A 16424-nucleotide genomic window follows, 5' to 3' on the forward strand; every position below is an offset into this window, starting at 1 on the left:
TCCAAGAAGATAGATGTGGGGAGGCCTCAGAGCTGGGCCCCTCCCAGCTCTTGGCCCTGCCTGGCTGCTCTATGCCCTCCTCTTCTGCTTCTCCCGAATATTGTTCATTCAGTCCTGAAGGATGGCAAGCAGTTTTCACCATCTCAAGTTTCTGTCTTTCCTCTTCCCAAGAAACCTAGACTCATCCTAGCCGCCATGACCTCTGTATCTTTAGTTCAGACCTAGCCTTTTCAAAGCGTTCTTTTCATCCAAGGTGCTGGGAGTTTCGGAAGGACATCTCTTTTCTTTGGCATTGTGTCCCTTCCGTGGGATGAGTTGCAGGAAAGGCCTCGGTCCTTTTGAGTTTCTGCCCTGCACATCCCTGGCCCTCAAGCTTTGCAGAGGAAAGGAGGCGCGTTACCTCTTTCTCAGCCACGGCTCCCGGGCCCTCGCCCCCTGCTCATTGCCCCCAACTCTCCCTGCAGCTCTGGAGCTCAGATGTGGGCTCCGGAAAGGTGCAGCATACCCAGGAGTAGTCTCCTCGGATGTCAGCGCCTGTGAAGCCGCCCAAGGCTCGCCTCAACCGCATGGTTTCCCGAGTCCTCAGCTCCGGAAGACCCGGAGGGCGGATCAGTGCGCAGCGGCGCAGCCCCCGCGTCTCTGGCTCTGTTGAGTCCCTCCGAACCCCGGCAGACAGCGAGAAGGAGCGGGTTTCTTCAAGGGCAGGGCGTGGGGGTGAGGAGGCCGGCAGGGAGAATGAAAGGGAGGTGGATCCCGGGTGAGACGAAGGCCCTTCCGGGACCTGCGGATCCCTGACAAACCGCGGGGGAAGCCGCCCTGGTTGTTGGCGGTTTAGGGACGGAAGGCACTAAAGCGCTTCGGAAGTGACCATGAATGCGAGCGTGTAATCAAGTCACCGTGCAAATCGGGCAAGCCACGAGGCAGTCACATCCACGGCTGCGAACCCTGGCCCCGAAGGGGGTCCAGCCAGGATCGGAGGCAGAGGTGGTTTCCAGAGCAAGCCTGTGGGAGGGGGACAGCGCAGAAGGAGGTGCGAACGCGAGCCTCCTGGCGGATAGATTCCAAGACCACGCACGGGCCACGCAGCGACGAGCTCCCACCCGGCCACCCCCAGCCTGTGGCATCCCTCACCCAGGGAGAGGTGGGTGGCAGTTGAGCTCTCTCACCGCCCTCGGCGCACTCAAGGGCCAGCACCGTGCAGCTGAGCTCAAGCAATTGGCACGGGGTAGCACCCAGCCTCGCCGCGCGCCGGGAGGCCCCCCAGCCAACATGAGTTACACCGGCGATTACGTGCTTTCGGTGAGAACACCGAGTGACGATCTGTTGCTTCCCCTGAGGTGGCTACAAAGAAAGGAAGCCGGGGAGGGAGGGGGGGAAAAAAGGAAAGGGGAAAAAAAAAAAAAAGACCGGACTCGCTCGCAGCTTGTCAATTTCAACATCGGGTCACATGACCAGCACCTCCCTGCTAAGGATGGGGATAGATTTCCACGTCAGCTTACGTCTCCAAATTTCTACTTCACGGATCCGCTTCAAAGAGGCAGCTGCAGTGGAGAATCATGTTAAGCTCGGCTACTGCGGAGAGCCCAAGGTAGCCCAATGATGGATTTTGATGAGCGTGGTCCCTGCTCCTCTAACATGTATTTGCCAAGTTGTACTTACTACGTCTCGGGTCCAGATTTCTCCAGCCTCCCTTCTTTTCTACCCCAGACCCCGTCTTCGCGCCCAATGACATACTCCTACTCTTCCAACCTGCCCCAGGTCCAACCCGTGCGCGAAGTGACCTTCAGAGAATACGCCATTGAGCCCGCCACTAAATGGCACCCCCGCGGCAATCTGGCCCACTGCTACTCCGCGGAGGAGCTCGTGCACAGAGACTGCCTGCAGGCGCCCAGCGCGGCCGGCGTGCCTGGCGACGTTCTGGCCAAGAGCTCGGCCAACGTCTACCACCACCCCACCCCCGCCGTCTCGTCCAATTTCTATAGCACCGTGGGCAGGAACGGCGTCCTGCCGCAGGCTTTCGACCAGTTTTTCGAGACGGCCTACGGCACCCCGGAAAACCTCGCCTCCTCCGACTACCCCGGGGACAAGAGCGCCGAGAAGGGGCCCCCGGCGGCCGCGGCGACCTCCGCGGCGGCGGCGGCGGCGGCGGCAGCGGCCACGGGCACGCCGGCAACTTCAAGTTCGGACAGCGGCGCCGGCGGCTGCCGGGAGGCGGCGGCGGCGGCGGAGGAAAAGGAGCGGCGGCGGCGCCCCGAGAGCAGCAGCAGCCCCGAGTCGTCTTCCGGCCACACTGAGGACAAGGCCGGCGGCTCCAGTACGTATAAAAGGCAGCGCGCCCTGCGCTTTATGAAAGGGGAGTTGGAAATCTAGCGCAGCACCGCTGTTAAATTTTTATATGCTGTTTTATAAGCATATAAGGTTTATGAAGGGCCTTTAGGTTTCCCCCCAACAAAACTTTGTTATAAAAGGCGGGATCACGTGGCGAGTGCTGAAATTGGCCGTGAAATACCCACCGGCCAAGGCATGCCTACAAAAAAAAACCCAAAAAAACAAAAAACCTCCCTTTTCCCCTTTTTTTCCCTTCTCGGCTCCCAAGCCCAGCAGCTCGACCCCGCTCGGGGCCAGCTTGGGGCTGGGGAGCCGGAGGTGGGCGCCTGTAAATTCTCCCTGCAAGGGTTCGGGAGCCTTTGATAGCGAGGTAATCCGGAGATTTTTATAAAAGCCATGTGTTGCGCCGGGACTCCAGTCCCGGCCGGGATTCAAAGGCATTGCTGTTTAACGATGGCTCTAGGAGCGTGTTTAACAGATAAAATAGCCCGCTTAGCTCGAGCAATATATTAAAAGAAACAAATTAACCCAAAGTTGGCCTTTTTGTCCAAAGGAAGCCATTTTCCTTGGGCGCAGTGGCAATTACGTGTGCTGCCTTCTGTCCGACTGCATGTTACAATTGTTATTCAATCTGTCAAAAGCGGGTTTTTTCTTTACTTCTGGTGGCGTTTTATTGAAAGGGGTGCAAATCGAGCCTGCCCGCAGCTCTGGGAAACCCCTCTGTCCTCCAGCCTATCGGGGACAGCACCCCAGCCCTGCCAGAGCACCAGGATGGCTGGGTGGCCTTGGTCCTTAGGGAAGGCCCGGGGTAGGGGGCTTCCGCCACCCGCTCCCCACCCCGCGGAAGCCAGGGGGCTGGCCGGGGAGGCAGGAGCTGATGACCAGGACTTAGGCTGACAAAGACCCGGCAGCTGCCCCCAGATGTTAACGAGGGCCGAGTCCCGCCGAAGCCGGTAAAGTCTGGGGCTGGGGCCGCCTTTACTGCCTCGGGACTCGGCCGCCCAGGTGCTGGAAGGTGAAATGGTCGCGGGCGGCTGTTTGTTTAGTCTGGCCGGGCTGGAGGCAGCCAGCAACCCCCACTCGCTGCTTTGAAAGCGGTTTCCGCGGCACTAACTCGCCTGTTGCAGTGAGGAACCCTCCTTTCTGCTCCGGAGCAGAGTAAGCAGCTTCCCTGGGGGCCTATCTAGGGAGCTGGCTTTTATCCGGAGCTGAGCCTCCTCCCGCAGCCTCTCCCCCAGCCGGCAGTAAGAGCCTGAAGGCAGGGACCTAGTCGGGGGACCTTGCTTGGGCTTGAGGCAGGGCTTCCATTCCCTGAGGCCAGCCCTTTCCCTTCACTTGGGGCTCTGGGATGGATTGCAACCGTCACACCTGGCTCACTCCCTGCCTCTTTCGGCCTTCACAGGTGGCCAACGAACCCGAAAGAAGCGCTGCCCCTACACCAAGTACCAGATCCGGGAGCTAGAGCGCGAGTTCTTCTTCAGTGTGTACATCAACAAAGAGAAACGCCTGCAACTATCCCGCATGCTCAACCTCACCGACCGTCAGGTCAAAATCTGGTTTCAGAACAGAAGAATGAAGGAAAAAAAAATTAACAGAGACCGTTTACAGTACTACTCGGCCAATCCGCTTCTCTAAAGGCTCCAGCCAGCAGGACCTGGGTGGGGGGCTTCATACACAGGAGATTATATGCAGATTTTGCCCTTGACAAGGTCAAGGCACATGGTGACTTTTCAAGAAAGGAGATGTGCAAGAGAGGAAAGGCAATACATGGAGACAGCCTGGAAGGAGGCTGCCCGGTGGTGGTTAAGATTTCTAATGATTCAGAGAGTTGTGCATCAACGAGAATGAATGGTTTAGGGCCTCTGGTGGTTCACCTTTGAAGACTGCTAGAGCTATGGGCTGGGTGTGGTCTCCATCAGGGACTGGGCCCCCTTCCTGGCCCCCCAGGGAAAATGATCCCAACCCAGGACCCTCCACATGAAGCCTGGTCACCTCTAGGACCCCTGTGTCAAGATCGCCATACCCAATTCAGTTTGGGAAAAGGAGCAGAAGGAAAGGGGAGGATTCCTAGATGTCTGGATCGGGGCTGCTTTCCAAAGCTAATGTGAAAAATGACTGGATTAAGAGGTCGATGCAAGGTGGGAGAGAGCTGTTGATCCTTGAGGGGAAAACTAATCTACCATCCCAGGTGGCATCACTGGCTCTCCAGTCTTCCTAGCCACTCACCGAACTGTCCTAGTCCCGAGCTTCTAGCAGTCGACTGCCTTCTGCAACCCACCTAGTTTTTCCTACCGACGAGGGTCTTCGTCTGGCCTGCCACTTTGGGCCTAAAGCCTGGTGGCAGAGCAGACCATTCCCTGAGGTGGACGACATCAAAAAGCCCAGAGGCTGCACCCAGGCCGCTGGCCCCCGGATCCCTGCAGGAAATGCCTGTGGAGTGCGGCAATTTGGCAAAGTCTATGCCACACTTAATTCAAGCTTGGATTTGCTCAGTGAAGCGGTGGGCCTGGCCAGCAGTCCCCAGCTATGAGGGGCTTGAGTCCCCCAAACACCCAGTTTCCACGCCGCACTCTGCCCTTCGCCACCCCAGAACTGAGCTTGGAAGCTTTCGGTGACCTTCCAAGAGCTCAAGAGTGATTTGGAATTATTTTAAAAGATAAATATTATATTATATATATATATTTCCCTGCAAGAACCAAAGTGAATTTTAAAAGATGCAATGTAGAGGGGGGAAAAAGATGATGAAGAGAATATTTAAAGGCTCTATCTGTTTACAGTGTTCCACGGTTAAACTCACTCACTGCTAAAAATATTTGAATGTACGCTTCATACAGGGATGGTGTTCAAAAGACTTGTAAATAAAGGAACCATAACCTATTTTGTTTGATTTTTTTTTTTTTTTTTTTTGCCATTAGTTGATTGCCTTTGGGGTATTGGAGGGGATGGGACAGGTGTTGGGAATGGTCTTTTTAATTTTTTTGCAATATTTGAAAAGCATTAGGGAGATACTCTGAGGTAGTTCAGCCAGTCAGGGTCTGGGGACCTCAGCTGAGAAAGGTAGACACCTTCCCATTAAATCTCCTCTGCCTCCCCGTGTGAAGAAGTGTCTGGTGGCTCTGCGTGTAAAGGGAGTAATGAATGCCCTGTCCTCCGTTTTAGCCCACCGCGTAAGTTGCAGCATGTATATAGGCAACAGGGCACAAGGAAAATAAAGACTGTGGAAACTTGAGTATTGGGTCCTGGTGTGACATTCCTCTCCCTACTCGCCTTTTACTGCCAAATGTCACCCCCACCCCCAACACCACTACCCCCCTTAGGAAAGAGGCAAGTTACTAGGCCCCTGAGGAGGTGGGGAGGTGGCTTATTCAGGGTTTAACTCCATTAGAAGCCAGGCTTAGGAAGTCAAGGTGAATGGCCAGGTCCTTTGGGGAAGTGGGGTCTCAGGAATGGGGTATCCCAGGGCCTGGAATATGGGGCTTCATCCCCTCAGACTGACCCAGCCCTGGGAGAAAGTCTTGGGACTTGAGGTGGCCAATGGGTCTGATCCCAGGCTGGCCTCACTCATCTCCAGACTAGAAGGCCTGAAGTGGAAACACTCTAGGGTGCCCTGGGGAGCCCTTCAGCAAGGGGGGGACTGGTCTGGGTACAAAGAGCAGACTCACAGGAGTATCTAAGGGCACTTTCTCCCCAGCTCCCAGCTGAGGCTGCCTTTTCCCTTTGGGGAAAGAAAGATGCTGGTTTTCTTTGTTTCCTGCCTTTGAACTTCTGCCTTAAATTTGGACATCACCCATAACCTTGAGGGGCAGGGTGAAAGGCCAGTGCCTTTTGTTTGTCCACCCCACCCCCACCCCACCCTCCACCCCCATCCCACCCACCCCCACTGCCCCCCACCCAACCCCACCCCACCCCATCCCATCCCACCCCATCCCATTCTCTCTCCCTAGCCACCCAGGCAGGATCAGAGAGAGCTGCAGAGGGGATGGAATTTGGAGAGAGGCCCCATGCCCCAGACCCCCACTTCGTTTATTTGTTTGTGTGTTTGTCTAACTGGCGCGACTGGGGAAATCAAGCTCAAATGGGAATGGGACAGACCCCGAGATGAATGTCTAGGTTGATAGACAGATACACAGAAGTGAACAAGGACTCTCCTGCGGGGCAGGGAGGGAGCGGACAGGGAAGCCTAGGATTTAAGGAAAGACTTCCTTTGGGACGGTTAAAGATTAACCAAAGTCTCACAAGTTGCTAGGGAGAGTCTAGCCAGGAGGACTGTTCGAGGGCGGGCGGCGGCGAGCGGGCGCGGGTTTGATTTCTGAGCCCTATAAAAGCCCATCCTCCGATGGCTGTGACAATGTGGTCGTAAACCCGTCCGGGGCCGGCCAATTTGCATATTTGGAATGCGCCGCTATAAACCCGGCTGGGGTTTTGCAGCAATTTCTTAGATGTAAAAATGAGATCTCTTTAGCAGCGGGCTGGGCACATTCTCTCCTTCTTGTCTCTGCCTTGAGACTACTCTCCTCTCCGGGCTGCGGGCCGGAGTTTGGGCCGGGTCTAGGCGCTCGGTCGCCACGAGATGGCGCACTTCCGATCAATGTCAAAGCCGCCGGGGAGCGGGGAACCCCAGCGCGATTCTTGGCCTTTGTTCGCTTCTGATTCTAAGAGCAGCACGTTACTTTATTTCACTTGTCCCGCTCTCCTCCGTATCAAAAAAAAAGGGGGGGGCTCACCTTCAAGAAGTGGTTGGTGTTGTAATTTAAAGCAGCGCGCCTTCTCTAGGCCTCGCAGGCGTCGCGGCGCGGAGAAGCCAGCTGTCCCTTGGCAGTGATTTCGGAAATGTGTCAAGGTAAGAGGCCACAAGTTTAGCAATTTCAATCTGGCTGTGGCGGGAGCGGGGCCAGGTATCTGAGCAGGGCTGGGGAAAGTGGCTGGGTGTGTGAGCTCGGGGGTGACGCTATAGGCGCTCAACTCACCCCACCCCCCCTTCTCCCATCGCTCCCTAAGGTTGGAAAGCAGGGGAGGCCCCAGTGGAGAAGTTGACGGTTTTAACTCCCTGCGCCAGCATTTCACTTGAGGCGATCTTTAGATTTTGTAGAAATACTCAGAACGGGATGAACCAGGGATGGGGAGCATCCTCCTGGCTGTGCTGGCATACCGGCTTATGGTGGTTAAAAAAAGGGGCGGGGGGAGGAGATGGCGGGACTGGGGAAAATAGAGTTTCTCCTCGAAACAATGAAGTGGTCAGCGACTGTGGTCACTGGGGCAGGCTTATTCCCTGGGGCAGAAGTCAGGGAAGTAGCTGATTTCCTACTAGATGCGTTCTCTAGGTTTGTCCAACAGACTGGAGGTAATCTTTGTTTCGAAAAAGGCCAATTCGGAGAAGTCGCATTATATTTTTGAGGCTGCCAGAGAAACCTGTGTTGCTTATTTTGACTGTACTGCTATAAACCTGGCTGGAGGTTTGCAGCAATTTCTTATATGTAAAAATGAGATATTTTGCATATTCTGCAAACATGCAAAAATTGTATTGGTAAATACCTATACATTTCCCCAAGGCTAGCAGTGAGGATAAACTCTGATCAAACAATCTCTCCATCAGAATTGTCATAAAACAAGTTTAAAATAATCATGTCACTTACATTTCGGAAGCCAAACTCAAATTCCCTCTTTTTCTATATTTAAATTTTTCATTCCAGTGTGTTTTCATTAGTTTCTTGAAATGGTTATTTTCTTTTTACAAATATATTGTGCATGGGTGAGTGGGGTGGGGAGAATCTCAGAGAAAGTAGATGCTACCGTGTATGAGTGTATAATTTTGCCGATCACAGTCACCAGTCTTTGTTGAGTATGGTCTCTCAAACTCTGCCAGAGTAAAGCAAGAAGTGGGCGCCCAGACAGTGCTCTTTGCAGCCTGAGCCTTTCCTGATATCGTTTCCAGGCCAGAGGCAGTTTATGATGGACAAAACTGAGGATACTGCAATTGAGGGGTGTATGTGAGGCGTGTACGAAAAAAGTCTCCAACACTTCCCCCATCAGGAGAGAAGGGCCAGTTCAGTGGTTGGATTTAGAAAAAACTTTTAAGCAGGTTGCTTAGGGATAGACTGATTCTAAGAAGACACATCAAATACTGTATCCCTGAAAATGTTGACATTCTTAAAGACGAATGGGAGAATCAGGTCTTTGCTCCTTCCAAAATTTAAACTATGCTGTAAATACATGAATTGAAAAAGTCCAGAATTTTTGTTAAAGCCGAATATGTCAAAGTAGCATTTATTTCCCTCTCCGGGGCTGCATCTCCAACTCCACAGCCGATCAGATAATACTGCGCCCAGAAAGCACTGAGAGCAACCTCCAGATACGAATTGTTTACTGGCTATCTCAATCTCAGTACCTGGTATTCTTTGTAAGAATTTTTTTTGTAATAACAGTTTATTATTTCTCGTAGTTTGCAAGGGCCTACTCGTAGGAGAGGGAATGTACTATTTGGTAAACTGCAGGGTAATTCTCAACAGAGGGCTTATTTCACTAGCCTGGCATTTACTTCAGCTCCATAGCTGAATGGGGTGTAATGAACCAGGTAGAAATGAGCAATATTTACTCCTAAATAAAACATGGGCCCCGGCAACTGCACAGGCCTGGTTGAAGCAGGCAGACACTTGAGAGTTTTAGGTCAAAGGCATTCTGACCACCAAGAGAGAAATTCGGCAGCTGGGAAAGAGGAGGAAAGAGAGAAAAAGAAGGCAAATGGGTGAGAGGGAGACACTGTCCAGAAGCCGACCACTGAATTGCTTTTCTTAATTTCTTGGGGGTGGGGAACCCTGGGAAAGCTGAGATGATCAATAAATGGAATATTTTATTGAGGAAGCTAACACCTCGGTGTTACAGTCTGGGGAGTGTGGAGCCTTGGGGGCGGTCGGGGATGCTGGGAGCTCCGAGACTAACTGAGAAGGTAGCAGGCATTTGACTTGAGCTTCTGCTGTGTGGATATCTTCTTGTCCAAACCAGCGGGGCAAGCCAGTCTGTGTCCCAGGTGCACCCATGGGCTCTCCATTCACTCTCACTCTCGGCTCAGCAGTGGAGGGAGAGTGGCAGACCTGAGCCAGAGAGAAGATCCCACACTGGCTTATGTATTCTGTTTTGTTTTTTTTCCAAGCAAGAAACAGCACAAACTCAACATCCCATTTGGCTTATTAGAAGGGGGTAAAAGATGCTAGGGAGAAACATCCAACTCTCCCCAAAGGTCTCTGAAGACCCAAGTGCCAATGCCATGGTCTGTGAGCTCACAGCCGGCTTTCCACCTTCTCTACTCTTCAGCTGCGGTGGCCTTATCATAACAGACACGGCACCAAACTGATATTTGTAACCTTGGTTGGAGCGTGCATGCTCTTGGATCCCATTCAGCCTAGAAGGCCATTTGGCCACCCTACAGAGCTCTGACTAGACGGGGCCTGAGCTGTCTACGGCCCGGAACCCAGCTTGTCTTACCAGTCAAACTGGCAGGGCTACTGAATTCCCAGAGTCTTGGAACATTCTGGAGAGGCCAAGGAAAAGGCTTTGAGGGGCGGAAGGGGGGGGGGTGTCTGTGAATTCCCTGAAAATGACTGGGTCAAATTGTGGGAATGCACAGATTTGCATTTTTCACAGGGTAAGTCCGAACATGCCCTTAGATTTACCAAAGGGGGTCCAACTTTCAAAAATATTGAGAAAGACAAGTTTAGATCATTGTCTTTCACTTTATTTTATTTAGCCTCCACTATCTTAAGCATTTTTCTCCTGTGGCCACTGGCCCTTCTGAACCTGTGGCCTGGGAAGATGCTTTCTGCATCAGTTTAACTGAAAAAGCACCCAGTCCTGGCCCACTTGCCTGCTGGGGCTCATTCTTCTCAAGGGACCCTCTCCTATGCTCAGAACCTACTTCCGCCTGGGCAGAAATTTCCTGATAGGCATGAACAGTACTAAGGGGCAAAGCCCCCTTCTTAGCCAGTCCTTGGCTTTGTGGCATTTCCCAGTAGCACTGCTGAACACAACAGTCCCAGTCAGTTTCACTCTCCTGACAAGCTGGGTAAGGACCAAGCTCATCTGGGGAAAGGTCCTAAGCTGCCTTACTTTCAAACTTCTGGTCCTCAAGTTCGTTGACCTCATGGGCCTAGCCTGATGAAAATTTGCCGTGGCCTTGTGCGTTTGAGGCGTTTAAGCAATATGGAGAGCGAAGGACATTTCCTGATCTCGGCACCGACCCCTCACTTGATTCGGCGGCGATGCTACTGCCACCTCAAGATCCTGTCGAATTGCAGCGAGTTAGCGCTCTCCTTTTCTACCTCTCTCGCTTTTCTTTCCCTCTGTCTTCTCCTCTTTTCCTTTTTTCTTTTTCTGTTCCTCTCTTCTCCACCCCAGAGGCCCAGTCCGCGGAGCCGGTCTCCGCGGGGCGCAGAGGTAGAAGTGGCTGGAGCGCAGCGCAAGCGGTGGCGCGGCCTCCGGGTGCTGCGCGCCGAGCCGAGCAGCCGCTGCCGGCAGAGACCGCAACTGCGTGCTTTACATCTCAGAAGCCAGCGCCGGGGCTCTGCCGCCTGCTCTCCCGTAGGCTCTCTCTAGGTCCTCTCAGGCTCAGCTTCCTCCTCCGACTAGGTTCGTGTTGGGAAGAACAAGGCCAAGTGCCTGGCAAATCACTCGGGATGCAAGGGTCTTTCCCCGCCGCCGCCCGCCGAGGCCTGAGCGGTCTGCTTCTCGGGATGCCGGCGTCAAGCCCGCAGCAGGGGCCGGAGCTGGCGGAGCGGGCAGGCCTGGGGCATCCTGGAGAGCTCTAGCCCTAGCCCTCAGGCCCGGGACAAGGCAGCGACCACCTGGGCTCCCTGGATCCGGCCGGAAAAGGTCGCGTTTCCTGAGACATGTATGAGGCCCACACTTGGCGGGTAGCACCCTAGGCCGGCCGTTTCCAGTTCATCAAGAGCGCGGTCCCTACGACCAGGGAAGGAGAAGGCCTGGGTGTCTGTTGAGCAAAGGGCCTGGCCTCCGAACGCGCCTATAACTGGGCCACAAGCCCAGCCAGGCCCCACAGGGAACGGATTTCCTCACCGCGGGCCTCGTTAAAATGCTCACACCACGGGAGTGAGGGCTGCCCCATCCGTGGGTTTGGAGGGGAGGGGGAAGGAGGGGAGGGGACAGAGACAGGAGTGTGGTGACACTGGTTCTTGTAGCCTCCTCTGCGAATGCCAAGGCTAAAGGGAGAATTCGAGAATTGGGTGGCAGAGGTGTTCGTTGGCCTACCCCACCCAAGTTTCCCCCTCCAGGTCTTCCCCTCTGGGTAAGCCAAAGACCCTCAAGATCAACACTTCTTTCACTTCCCCCCAAAGGCGTATGAGCTTGGAGGCTGCAAGGGTGATGTGGCTGTGGGGTGCCTGGACCTGGCTCTGGCCTTGGAGTAAGGGTGGGGAAGTCTTTCAGCCAAAGCTGTCAGTCGCCTCAACCCCCCTCCCCCCCCCCCGCCCCCACTGATGCCAGCCCACCAAGGTTCACCAACAGGAGCTGCAGAGAAGGCAAGCCAGGTGAGCACACCATGGGCAAAGATCCTAACTGGATCTACCCACTGGCAGAGGAGGAGTGGAGGGTTTGGGGCTAAGAGGCCAGGGCACTGCATTTTGGGGGAAGTTCGGTGAGGGATGCTAGAAAGAAGTGGTGATTGCCAGTTTCCAATCTCCTCTGGATTTCGGAAACTCTGAAAATCCTGGTGATTTTAGGACTAGGTCCCCACCCTGTGATAGAGCTCCGGGTCTGGGGCTGAATGGGAAGAACTTGAGGCACTGAGGCCTCCGCCGCTTAGTATTTTAAGAGTGCACCCAAGTCTGGTGGCTGATTCGAAAAATTAAAACAGGGAGCCCCCAAAGAGGGCCGGGGTGCGCACCATAAACACCCCACTTGTTAACTGCATGGGGCCCAGGGGCCCTTCAAACAGACCCCAAAGGAGGGCGCGCGTCCGGGCATGGGCGGAGCGAGCCCAGGGGCCAGGCCCCCCACCAGCCACGTTGGGGCAGCCCCCGTCGCTTCTGGCCTTTTGGTTGAGGTATCGGGTGTGCGTCTTGCGGCCCATCAATACAGATTACATATTTATATCAATCGCGGGCTCGGAGGGCGCCCTCGGAGAGCGGCCCCGCGCCTACGAAACCAAACTGGGAGTGGTCGCGCGGAAACTCTGGCTCAGGATTGGCTGCGGGCGCCCGCCGCGGTGCGGGGGGATTGCTAATCGTATTCAGCATGTTTTGCACAAGAAATGTCAGCCAGAAAGGGCTATCTGCTCCCTTCGCCAAATTATCCCACAACAATGTCATGCTCGGAGAGCCCCGCCGCGAACTCTTTTTTGGTCGACTCGCTGATCAGCTCCGGCAGAGGCGAGGCTGGCGGTGGTGGCAGCGGCGCTGGGGGCGGCGGCGGCGGCGGCGGCAGCTACTACGCCCACGGCGGGGTCTACCTGCCGTCCGCCGCCGACCTGCCCTATGGGCTGCAGAGCTGCGGGATCTTCCCGGCTCTGGGAGGCAAGCGCAATGAGGCGGCGTCGCCGGGCGGCGGTGGTGGCAGCGGGGGCCTGGGTCCCGGGGCGCACGGCTACGCGCCGGCGCCTATAGACCTGTGGCTGGAAGCGCCCCGGTCGTGCCGTATGGAGCAGCCCGAAGGGCCGCCGCCGCCGCAGCAGCCCCAGCCGCCGCCCCCACCGCAACCACCCCAGCCCCCGCCACAGGCCACCTCGTGCTCTTTCGCGCAGAACATCAAAGAGGAGAGCTCCTACTGCCTCTACGACTCGGCTGACAAATGCCCCAAAGGCTCGTCCGCCGCTGCCGAGCTGGCCCCCTTCCCGCGGGGCCCGCCGCCCGACGGCTGCACCCTGGGTACCTCCAGCGGGGTGCCAGTGCCCGGCTACTTCCGTCTCTCTCAGGCCTATGGCACCACCAAGGGCTACGGCGGCGGCGGTGGCGGCGCGCCGCAGCTCGGCGCCGGCCCGTTCCCGGCTCAGCCCCCGGGGCGCGGCTTCGACCCGCCACCCGCGCTCGCCTCCAGTTCGGTGGATGCAGCCCGGAAGGAGCGAGCCCTCGATTCGCCGCCGCCCCCCACGCTGGCTTGCGGTGGCGGCGGCGGCGGGGGCTCGCAGGGCGACGAGGAGGCGCACGCGTCGTCCTCGGCCGCGGAGGAGCTCTCCCCGGCCCCTTCCGAGAGCAGCAAAGCCTCGCCCGAGAAGGACTCCCTGGGTAAGCAGGGCGCGCTGAAGGGCTCCGCAATCAGGCGGGCTGGCAGACAGGCAGACCCAGAGAAGGGAAGGAGCAGAGAGCCAGGAGTCCGCACAGCAGCCGGCCGGCCTTGGCCCGAGCTGCAGGCAGGCTGACCTTGTGAACTTGCTTTTTTAATATTTGGGCGTGGGGACTCAGTAAAAAAATTCATGTCCCGGCTTAGCGCCCCACACCGCGACGTTCTCTGCTCTCGCCTCCCCAGTGTCACTCCGACTGGAGCCGAGGACACCGGCGAGCAACTCCCCTCTTGTGCATGCCCTTCTCCGTGCCCCAGAGCACCCAAAACCGAGTCTGGGCCCAGCCTGCGAGGCGCGGCCCACGCGGGGGGGAGGGGGAGGGAGGGAAAGTGGCTCGCCCGCAGATAGCGCGGATGTTTGTAAGGCATCCAAAATAAGCAGCCGCCAGCACCAATAAATAAGCCCATTAACCGGCGAAGTTCGAGTTTACGATCCCCCTTGCTTTTTTCAAACTTGCTTGAGGGGCGGGAATCCTCGTTGCGGGGAGAAGAAAAGGCAGATCCGTCCCGGACGCCTGGGCCCTGATCTGAGAGTCAGAGAGGGGTCATTTCGCTTCCCCTGGAACTCGAAACCGCCCAGACTGCACGTCCCTGGCTCCTCGAGAGACGTGAGGGAGGGCCCTTGACCCCAATCAGTTTTTTGTGCCTTTTCTAGCTCCCAGCTATGCCCTTCTCCCTCTCCTCAACAGGCCTTGGGTAACCACGGGGCTGGAGTGAGACACAGCCACGTTGCCTACCCGCCCCCCCCCTTCCAAGTGAGCACCCCTGTCCTCCCAGCCTGGGGGTTGCAGGAAATGCTTGTCTGCCTTGGGGCGAGAGGCAAAAAAAAGGCGTTAAGTTCAAGATATACAGCCTGCCCTCCCAGTCCGTTCCTTCTGCAAGCGAATGGCAGCTTTGTGCTAAAACAGGTGTTTAGGGGGAAAAGTGGAGGAAAATGTAAGAGAGTAGGTGTAGATAGGAGGCCCACTCGATTTTACACATAACTTTTGGAGGAACTGCTCTCCCTGGGCAAACTAAAAGGGGCGGAGGGCGGAGGGATAACTCTCTCTGGGTGACTTAGGGCATCCCTCATACTGTAGAAACGACCCGAATTCCCCTCTGCGTGCAGCCCGCATGGCCTCGATTTAACCTTCCCCTCTTTATTCTCTCAAATGCCAGGCAATTCCAAAGGCGAAAACGCAGCCAACTGGCTCACTGCAAAGAGCGGCCGGAAGAAGCGCTGCCCCTACACCAAGCACCAGACGCTGGAGCTGGAGAAGGAGTTTCTGTTCAACATGTACCTTACTCGAGAGCGGCGCCTAGAGATCAGCCGCAGCGTCCACCTCACGGACAGACAAGTTAAAATCTGGTTTCAGAACCGCAGGATGAAACTGAAGAAAATGAACCGAGAAAACCGGATCCGGGAGCTCACAGCCAACTTTAATTTTTCCTGATGAAGCTCCAGGCAATGTGGTTCATTTCGTCCAGAGAACCGTTCTCCTCCCTCTTGTCTTCGGCTCTGCCCAGGAACTCGCACCTGTGCGGGAGCCCCCCCATTCTTCCCTCCCACACTCGCCATCTCGCTGGCCGTTACATCTGTGCAGGGCTGGTTTGTTCTGACTTTTTGTTTCTTTGTCTGTTTGCTTGGTGCTGGTTTATTTGTTGTTTTCTGGGGGAAAAAGCCATATCGCGCTAAAATTCTATAGAGAATGCTGTCCTAAGTGTCAAGTGGTGACTGGGATGGTTTGCTGTCTCGGGGTTCCACTGCTTGAAATGGCCTCTGTCCTCCGGGTGCAGCTGGTTTCCTGCGGGGCCAGCAACCTAGCCGGAAGGCGGAGGTCCCATTGTAGGCAGCTGAGGTGTCTGGCCTGAGGTCAATGGTGCAAGGAGCCGCCACCGGGCTTGCCTGCCTGGAGTGCAGGGCTGTCTTTAATCAGGGGGCACAGGCCCCTGGGTTTCTTTTCTCTTTTTTTCCTTGGCAAAGAGAAGGGCTTGCAGAAATGTACATGCAGGTTGGCAAAAGGGTTGACTTTGGCTGATTGGTAAAATTGAGAAAATCAGAAAGATTCATTTTTCCTTCCCCTGTAAGATAGCTCAGCTTTAAAAGAAGAAGAAATGACCAGGAGAAGGAAACGTCTCTTCCAGTTTGTGTAAGGTCTTGCATTGTGGGACTAAATTATTTCAGTTACTTTGAATTTCCATGTCCTTCTGGCTGTAGATAAATAATAGAATGTAGTTTTGTTTATACATGCAGGTTTAGTGCATTTTTTGTCATTAAATAATTGTTACCACTGGTAACATAAGACAAGCACACCACAATTCTCCCTAGTCTGCAGAGGTTCCCCCCCTTTCCCCCCCTTTTCTTTCCAAAATTCACAGAAGCCGAGGAGGGCTGGAGCAAGCGGAATAGACTAGAGAAGGGAGACATTGCTGGGTTTCCTTTATACTGTGAAGTTACATGCATAAAAGGGTCAAACCTGTAGGTGCAGAAAAAGAAAAAACTATAAAATACAAATCTGTATAAATGTCTATTATTATGAAAAATTGCCAATCTTGTTTTATGCAAATGCATTCTATCATTATTATAAATGTTAGTTCTAGTTCTATTTACTTCTAATCTTAAATCAGAATAAATTAATATTGTAATGCTGCTGTGCGTGGAAAAAAAAGATGATGTTTATGTTCTTATAGAAGAATAAAAGCTGTGGAATGAAGCTTTTTAATTTTACCTCTTTTTTTGACTTCTTATCTTCACCTTCCACTTTATCCCGTCTACCGCTTTTACAACAGGAGGACTAGCCCGCGCCCTCTGCAATTACTTTAGGCATCTATTT

General features: G+C 54.7%; 2 protein-coding genes across 3 annotated transcripts; both read left to right on the forward strand.

Moving 5' to 3' along the window:
* Positions 1-1392: 1392 nt before the first annotated feature.
* On the forward strand, positions 1393-5205 carry HOXA11 (homeobox A11). Its single transcript, XM_061414296.1, has 2 exons — positions 1393-2314; positions 3731-5205. The coding sequence occupies exons 1-2, from the start codon at positions 1597-1599 to the stop codon at positions 3961-3963; spliced, it is 951 nt and encodes a 316-aa protein (XP_061270280.1). The 5' UTR covers positions 1393-1596; the 3' UTR covers positions 3964-5205.
* Positions 5206-11828: 6623 nt separating this feature from the next.
* Positions 11829-16304, forward strand: HOXA10 (homeobox A10). Of its 2 annotated transcripts, none has more exons than XM_061414287.1 (2): positions 11829-13556; positions 14770-16304. In XM_061414287.1, exons 1-2 carry the CDS (start codon positions 12587-12589, stop codon positions 15042-15044), a joined length of 1245 nt encoding a protein of 414 aa, XP_061270271.1. In that variant the 5' UTR covers positions 11829-12586; the 3' UTR covers positions 15045-16304. The 2 variants fall into 2 exon arrangements, 1 of the variants encoding a protein (XP_061270271.1); XR_009735950.1 differs by lacking the exon at positions 11829-13556 and adding an exon at positions 13565-14219 and having other exon boundaries at positions 14770-14859.
* The last annotated feature ends 120 nt before the right edge of the window (positions 16305-16424 follow it).

This window comes from Bos javanicus, chromosome 4, assembly GCF_032452875.1.
Source record: "Bos javanicus breed banteng chromosome 4, ARS-OSU_banteng_1.0, whole genome shotgun sequence".
Taxonomy (NCBI): Eukaryota; Metazoa; Chordata; class Mammalia; order Artiodactyla; family Bovidae; genus Bos; species Bos javanicus.